At 35.8% G+C, this 9,061-nt stretch overlaps 1 protein-coding gene across 1 annotated transcript; it reads right to left on the reverse strand.

Annotated features, from left to right (window-relative positions):
- Positions 1-5,258: 5,258 nt before the first annotated feature.
- On the reverse strand, positions 5,259-6,395 carry LOC110020068. Its single transcript, XM_020718040.1, has one exon. The coding sequence runs from the start codon at positions 6,393-6,395 to the stop codon at positions 5,259-5,261; it is 1,137 nt and encodes a 378-aa protein (XP_020573699.1).
- Between the last annotated feature and the right edge of the window lie 2,666 nt (positions 6,396-9,061).

A 9,061-nucleotide genomic window follows, 5' to 3' on the forward strand; every position in this document is an offset into this window, starting at 1 on the left:
GGCGATAAAAGGAAGAGCGGGAGAGCTTGAGCATAAGGGTTGGTGAAACTACGTTTTTCATAACGAGAAGAGAATGGGTTATACGAAATCAATCGTGAAACAGAAAAGACAGCGAAAGTGAATTGTTTCGCCGGCGAGGTAGACCGAAGCTCGGGAAAGACGCCGGCGGGAAAATGTTAAACCCTACCGGAGCAGAGCTAAAACCCTCGAGCCAGGACGCGCTTTGCTCGTGGTGTCTGGAAGCTGGTTCTCTTGAAACGATGACCGAGCTTTTCCCACGAGTGAAATGGGGCTCTCCCAAATGAGCAATTTAAAATAATAATTTTTTTTTTTTTTGGAGAAATTTACATACATACTACATAATACTTATGTATTTATATATCTAATAATCAAAATTTAATGTTCCTATTTGTTAGTTGTTATGTGTTAGAAATACTAGAAGACAAGAAATTTTTATATGAGAAAATCCAAAAAAAACATATCAAAGTTTTACCGAATTAATGTAATCTACCATCAATGTGTAATTACAAAGGCATAATCGCAATTGGAAGAATAGACTTACAATTTTACACAAGTTATAGCACTTGTCTGTATATGGCGTACAGAAAGTTTCGTAAGTCGCCAAAAGTTATCATTGAATCTGCAATACGGTGTTATGCATTACGATTGTATTTCTGATATGAGGACACAAATAGGATTGCCTGACGACGATGAGCAAGGGTGGAGGTGAACAATGATCGACAATTACAGAGGCCAGAAGTTATCGTTAAGTTTTCAGTCCAGAAAAACATTGAAATTCTTCTCATTCTGCCACCTTGCAACCCTACTAAAGTAAAGATGGGGGTTTATTTATTACCTCCATGGAGAGATATTTTGGTCATTTTGTACATAACAACTTCTACAATCATCTGATCTGACGACCTGTATTGATTCACTTGATCATATATGTTTTTCTAATGATTTGAGGGTCTTAATGATCTCAAAATTAAGCGACATTAGGCTTCATCTCATTAAGGTACTCGATTAACTATAAGTATATCAAATTCATTTGACCATCCAATAATCCAATTGAAGCCTCCAAATATGTTTTAATGTCATGATCTAGACTTGATTAGACTCGGATTAGACCAATTTTTGTGTCACCGGATTCAACATGTCAAGATTGTTAGTTACACTAAAAACTTGTTGAAATGGAGGCTCTCGATAACCTTTAATTCGAATCCAAAATATTTATTACTCAAAAAAACATTGAGATTCATGTCCAATGATAAAATTTCTTAATGACACATCAATATTTATAATTATAATATTTTGATGTCATAAATCTATGCATGAAAATATGTTTTTCACTTTTAAAAAGATAATAATGGAGGTACTTTTTCATATATGTTAAAGGCTTGAATAATATGCATGACAATAGGTATATTTATGTGCTAGACATGTACATACACAAGAGTTAGGTGATATGTAATGATTATATCTCTAAAAATATAAGTTCACGAGTTTAACTTTTTGTAAAATATTATAAATAATGTTGAAGAATTATTGAAGGATGATGAAAGTTGTAGGCTGACAACAGTTGAGCGATGCCATTTGAATAATGGTAGATAGGAGATACTAGTCAGGCAATAGCAATAGAATGATAGCAAATGAGTGACAATAACTGAGCAAAGGCAATAGAGCAATTGTAGTTGGATAATAATAGTAGAATGGTGACTATTGACATCAAATCAAACAAAGCTTTAGAGCATTTCATATCTCAATTAGAGCATTTCATATCTCAAAGCTCTCTTCTCTTGAGGCTAAGTAATATTTATATAAAGTCTTTTATAATTTCTTAGTGGCATTTTGAAAAATTAAGTAAAAATTAAAAATATATTTATGGAAAACCATCATTAATTCGTTTGATTATTAATTTTGTTTCTAGAAATTGTACGTCTTAATGATGTCAGAATTTAAAACTCTTAGTGTATTAACTGTAAGCATGCAAAAATTTGAGTTTGTTTGGTTCGTCAATGAATATCTTGAAGTTTTCGATAACAATTCAAGTGTTTGATTTGAGCTCATTTGGACTTCAATTGAAGCATTTTTATTGTTGCTGGGTTCATGTTAGTAAGACAATCAGTTCAATAATAAGTTTGTTGGAATCATATGCTTAATCTATGATGAGAATGCTTTAATTATTATTGTATTTTTTACATTCTATAATAGTTCAAAATCATCATTGTGGAAATTACATCATTAAAAGATGCCACGTATGCTTCTACTCATAGCCAATGCAAGGGGACATCTACAAAGGAAAAGTTTATCAAAGCTTGTGTATTTTTTTAAGAAATTAAATCAAATAATATATGGGTTATCCGACATTTAATGAATAGTAGACAAAGGTCTCATTAGACACTCAAGTCAATTTCAAGGTCCACATATTTTTTATAGTGAATGGAGAATTATTGGGTTCAATGTGCATGTATAAAGCACTTGTTTAATTATCTTATACCTATGATTTATATTATGCTTGTGAAAAATATATGATTATTATTTTTATCAAATATTTTAAATGGATGAATGAAGCATACTACACCTTTTGAATGCTTTTATTTTTACACCAAAGTAGTTTAAGATGCACTTAGTAGTTGTGTGCTATTTAGAATATCATGTTTTAATATGAAGTTGTAATCCTAAAAGCTTGCATGAGCGACGAGTCCATTAAAGATTGAGGATTTGATGGCACAAATAGAAAAGATAATTGATGGGTTGTACTACATAATTTTGTGCGAGGCATAAATAAAGCAAGAAAGATACTCTCAAAGGTTCTTCTGACTCTTTTTTCTATGCAAATTTTCTTTTTGATGGAAAAGAGTCTATGAAGTCCTTATGGACAATCAAGGGACTAAAAGTAGTACAATGAAGATATAAGACAATTCCTTTAGTAGATGAAATTAAGAAGTATCAAAACAAAAGCATGAAACAATATTACAAGAAATATAGTCTATGATGCTAATGATGTTATAAAGAGAAGTGACATTATCAAACAAATGTAGGCGCTTCATAGGGTCAATGGTGTCCTTATAGTAGAACTATAGGGCTTTGAGCTTGAGGATTCACCCAGGTCAACTTCTCAAGTGTCAAACCCCTCATGTAGATTGAAGTCGAACTCTTAAACATCGAGGCGTCTTTTGATCTAACAGTGGAATTTCAATAGAAACTCCAAAGCTATGTGCACTCTTGGGATGGGTGGCCTCCTAAGAAGTTACACCAATGAGGTAAGACAGTGAGGTCACTAGGCCAAAGCAGACAATATTTTGACGACAGAGAGTTTAGGCAATTACCAATGGTATCAGAACATTACACTAACTGAAAGATGGGAAGTAAGTGACATACGGACCAAAGTCTTAGGCCATAGGAGCCACCACTTGAACCAAAGATGAGATGAAGTGTTACATGGTAGGAGACACCTCTTGAATCTATAGGGGCCACCGCTAGAATCTCATATGTCTGGTGGATGATTTCAGATAAAGAGTACTGACAAAGATGTTAGGTAGTCAAGTGAGGGAGATTGTGAACCCAGTAAATAGATTGAAGCCGAGCTCTTAAACATAGAGACACATTTTAGTGAAACAAAGAAATTTCAATTGAAACTCCAAAGTTAAACATAATGGAATTTTTGGTAGAAACTGCAAAGTTAAACATGCTCTAGATGGAGCATTCCTGGGATAGGAGGCCTCTTGGGAAGTTATATCAATGAGGCAAAACCGTGAGGCCACTAGGCCAAAGCGAACAATGTCTTGATGAGTGAGATTTGGGTTGTTATATCAAAAATGAAGGATAAAATGCTTGCAAGATGTCACATATGACATGCATTATTAGGGAAAACAACCCCTTCCTAAATAACTTCAATCCATGTAAGAGGAAGCCAATGTACGTAGTTGGACATTATCTCGATAAATTGAGCATTAACATGCATTTAAGTGGTGAATGCAAGTGCGAAAAGATTTGTATGAGGCTCACTTAGGCAGCGTTCAAACATACCATTATTAAAAAGATTGAGGAGAGGAGGATCTGTGCATTATCATCATCAATAACAACTCGCCCTTTTCAAAACCAGAGCTTATCTTACTAAATACATTGCTAGAGAAATGACCAATTGGATCTCTCGACAGTTGGAGAGAATGGGCAAAAAAACAATGTTCAATAGTTCTATAAGAGAAGAAAGACAACCTATTTCAAAGCTACTTTAAAAGTAGAACTTATCAACAACACAAGCCAAGAAGAAAAAGAAATTAAAGTGATTTGCTCCATGGACCTATGCCCATTGTATAAGCTCATTTTAATATCTCATCTATTAATATTGAGACAAGCTTATGAGTCAATACAATTTTGAGAATTGCAACAGTAAAAGATGAAAAGGCATATGTAAATAATTATTTGAGGTTGGGAAAAGTGGAGAGTAGAAGGCTATCATAGATATGTAGTATCCAAAAGAAGCTCAAAAAAAGATAATTCGCATCTTGGAAAAATAACATAAGCAAAGGCATAGGCCTAGGAGTCTCATTGCTCGTCCTGTATCTTAGGCAATGATAAATTAAAATCTTTTTTAAAATTAATTGAATTCTGAGTAAGAATAAATGTTTAATAATCATCCTAAATACCTTAATGATGAAGGAAAGTGAAACGACTCTTGCAAAACTGCATCACTCACTCGTTTAGAAAATTCAAGAACAATAAGAAATTTAGCTCTGCATAACAAATTGCACTAACTTGTGGCAATAATACACCCAACCTTTACTTGAAAAATTACAAAGATGGCAAATTTAAATTCACACGATCACTTCTAAGACAAAGAAAAATGCAGAACTAATCGAACAGAATATCCACAACGCTCATAGAAGTTTTGAGAATCCAATAAAAAATTTTAAAAAATAACGTTTTTTTGTTCTAAGACAAAGAAAAATGCAGAACTAATCGAACAAAATATCCACAACGCTCATAGAAGTTTTAAGAATCCAATAAAAAATATTTTAAAAATAACTTTTTTTTCCCCACAAAAAAATCTCTTTTACTCACGACAATCACTGTAAACACAAGAAAACTGTTCGTAAACTTACAGCAGGAGCGATGTTTCACTTAATGCTTTGTCTTCTCCCCAGTTTTGTTTTCCTCCAATTTATCTCTGTTTGTATCTAGTACAGGAAATTACTGCTGAAAAGTTGCTTCTTTTTCGAGCTGAAACCATCAATTTACAGCACCAAACAGCAAACTCATTTCGGTTTATGCAAGCAATCAAGCCCATCAATTCGGCTGTGCACAATCTCATGGAAAACATGTCTAATTTGTCGTTCAAGTAGGTCTAAATCATCCTTCATTGAATTATAGACATGACCGAATCCAAGCACTGCCTGTCTGATCATCTCTTCCTCCTCCCTCTCTGGGAACTGTTCAACAGATTCTGTCAACTGCAGCAAGCGAAGAGTGCACTTCTCTAGCTGATGAATCTCTTTCAACAAACCAACAGACTTCTTCCTTTCTCTCTTCTTAGACTCCTCCATTATCCTCTCATGGAGCGAAATCACTGAAGCTCCCCAAGGAAAGCTCTTCAGAATTGAGAAATGAGCTTGAAGACCGCGATCCTGGCAAGGAATTGCAGCAACCAGAACCCACATCACGAAATGGAGCAATGAATTCATAGTGAAAACTGAATTCGCTAGCCCACTGGTGGCAACAACCTCATGGCTACGTGGAAAATAGATATTGTTTCCGATAGCCTGCAGCTGCTTGGCTGCCGACCATGACCTAGAAACACTCCAGGAATATGATCTGTAGTGTCCAGCTGCCCGTTGTTGCAGACTAAACGAACGGTTTCGCTGCACAGTAACAGATGAGGATTCCTTCTCGTCGTGTATGAAGAAAGCTAGGTCAATCAGGGCCTTCTCTGAGCGGCGTATTTGGCCCTGACTAATGAAACTTTGCCGCGGATCCAACGCAATAAGAACAATCTCCATGAGCTTTTCCCATTGCCTGACCTGCTCGATCCCATCGCGAATGGCGTTGCATAGATCCAGGGCTTTGACGCCGCGATCATAGAAATCGGAGATGAGACGATCCATTGGAGATCGGGAGAGGAGATGGCGATTGTTGAACAGAATGAAGCGGAATTCCTCCTGGCAAAAGAGGAAAGCGTCCAATAGCTTCCGAATCCAGGTAAGGGAAAGAAGATCATCTCCTCCAGCGGCAGAAAGCTCCGCGAATAGCTCCGCGACATGAAGCTGAAACGCATCAATGCCCTGCTCTTGAATCCACCCGGCTGGCTCCTGCTGCAGATCGTCGAGGTCACGGTGGAGGTTCAGGAGCGAGCGGCTGAAAGAAGCGAATGTTGCGGAAGAGCTCTGCAACTCCATTGACGGCATTCTCCGCCCGTTAGATCGAAGGAGATCGCCGGCGGATCAAACTTCTGCGCCGGTGAAAAAGTAGAAAAACTGGATCTTTGGGAAGCACCGAAGGAGGTGATTCTCTACTTCCTTTTTCAGATTGAGGGAAGGCTTGGCAAATATAAGTGTTCATGAGTGCAATTAAAAAATAATAGGTGCATTTACATAAATACCATCCAATTTCTATGTATTTAAATATAAAAATATAACTATTTTTTATTTTTTTTTAAATAAAATTCACATTTTCATGTATAGACGAAATAATAATACCTAAGTATCATCTATACCACTCAAATTTATCATAAAATATAAAAAATATCCCTATTTTAAACTAAAAAAAAGAAATATGCATGTACAGGCATAGATACTGTGACATGTGAAAATTAAAATTTAAGTGGTGGATACGTAAATACATAAGAATTGAGTGGTCTAACCGGACCAATTCCAAGTTAGAAGTTCGGACTGAGCTTGAATCACCAGCTAGCAAATGAGAAGCCCGGTTCTTTAGAAGGGGTCTAAATATAAAAAAATATTACGGGTGGAGTCCGTTCTTTTTTAGATTTGCACCACACAACTTTATAGAATAAAATAGTAATAGAAATATTTGTATGCATTGGAAATATATCCGTGTTGATCTTGAGGAGATATAATGGTTCAGAATTAAGAGAGGACCACTAAGGAGGGCCCATCAATAAAAGATTAGGAGACCCATTTATCAGATCAGGAGCTGTTGTCCACGACAAAGCAAGCAAGACTAAAACCGATCGAGTCACGAAGGCGATTGAATAACCCGAATCCGAGTTGTTCGGTCAGCAACGAGATAAAGAGATATATGAACCAATCAACTTGAAGAAGCTGACTCAAGGGAATATTTAGTCCCTTGGTATCTCCAATCACACCGGGGGTGTCCAGAAACTCCCTCTATCTATTGTTTAGAGTTGGCAGCCGAACTAACTCAATCAATCAAACCAATCATGCCAACCCGAGGCAAATTGAGCTCAGCCGACTAGCAACTCCGACTAAACCTAGCAGTCAAGGTTTATTGAATAAGTCAAAGATTAACAGAGTGATAAACTCATACATATATAACACTTAGAATACCTTATAGAACTCTCATTAAAATAGGGGCAAAAAATATAATATCACATATTGTATTCTAGCTTCTATAAATAGATGGATCGTTTCATATATAAGGAATGAAAGATACAAGGTCAAGAAAGGACAACATGATTGATACAATTTACTTTTCATCGAGTGCTCTCTCTCTCTCTCTATATCGCAATTCTTATGCTATATTACTTAAGGTGTGATTCACGAATAAATCAAGATTCCACAATTTCACAATCATAAAACATATAAAATATAAAAAAAAATGCAGTTGAACCCAAATTTATCTTTGAATCACGCCCAAGTAAATAGAGTACACACAAAATATGAGATAATGTGGGCCCCTTGAGAAAAGGCCAAAAAAATCTTAGTGTTAGACTGAGATTCCTTAATAGAGGAATCAGAATCCAAGAGCTTTTTTTTTAGACAATGATTCATATGTATACGAGTTGACCCCATGAAAAGATACGTCGTAGCAATTAAAATAAAAAAGAAATCTAGCCAAAGGGCTTGGGTGAGACCCCTATATAATTTCAACTAAAATGCTTCCTTTTAACTGTAGCACTTGAGAAGCAATGTCTTCGTGAAGCATTGGGCCTCCTTTCACCTTCATCTCCCGTGTGATTCTAGATGCTTCAACCATCCACACCCATCTTTTAGTTGCACAGACAAGTTTTGTAGTTGATAGTGTGACATCAAGCGTCGGCCCATGGTCAATCGAATCTCTTGACCTAACAATTTGTCGATCATTTTGTTAAGTCCATGCCTCAGTCATAGTCGTTAGGTTTTTCGGTTCGCTTTGCCCTAAATCAATCGTCCTTACTCGTCAGCGACACACCACACCTCCATAGCTTAACGTCTGACGATCATCCTTTTTATGATTGTCTGAGGAGCTTATTTTTTCTCATGCACAAAAAAATTTAAAAAAAAATAATATAAAATTTAATAATTTAATATTGAATATATATGTCACGATATAAATTAAATTTCCCATTAATGAAAATTCTTTATTATTATTATTTTTTTTTGGCTTTCCCAAAGCCTAAGCGTTCGGACTCCGGTAATTAACGAAACATTACGACGAAGATTGTCAATAAAGATTTTTTTTTTTATTTAATTGGTCAATGTATACGTCAATTTCAATTATGACATGCCACGTGGCAATCAAACGGTCGAGTAAATAGAAATACGAAATGATTAATTAACCCGATAAAAAAAAAAGGAATAAATAAAGCCGATGAGAAAATTAAAATAAGTAATTAAAAAAAATTGTAGATAATGGGATCGGTTGGACCCACACAAAAGGCAAGCCGGCCTGATTCAAACCGGTTCGGATAGGATGTGGAATAGTGGGATTTGTGGGGCCCACTATCGGTTTATATCGAGAAAATATTACATCATGAGTCCTAATGTAGTTTGTGTTTGGAGTCCAATGGTGGAGCATCACGTGTCAAATGAGCTCCACCGTAATACAGTGACATTGGTCAGTGTTAAAAATAGTGGAGCTCACTTGACACATGAGGTCCCAT

This window comes from Phalaenopsis equestris, unplaced genomic scaffold (genome assembly GCF_001263595.1).
Source record: "Phalaenopsis equestris unplaced genomic scaffold, ASM126359v1 Scaffold000090, whole genome shotgun sequence".
Lineage (NCBI taxonomy): Eukaryota > Viridiplantae > Streptophyta > Magnoliopsida > Asparagales > Orchidaceae > Phalaenopsis > Phalaenopsis equestris.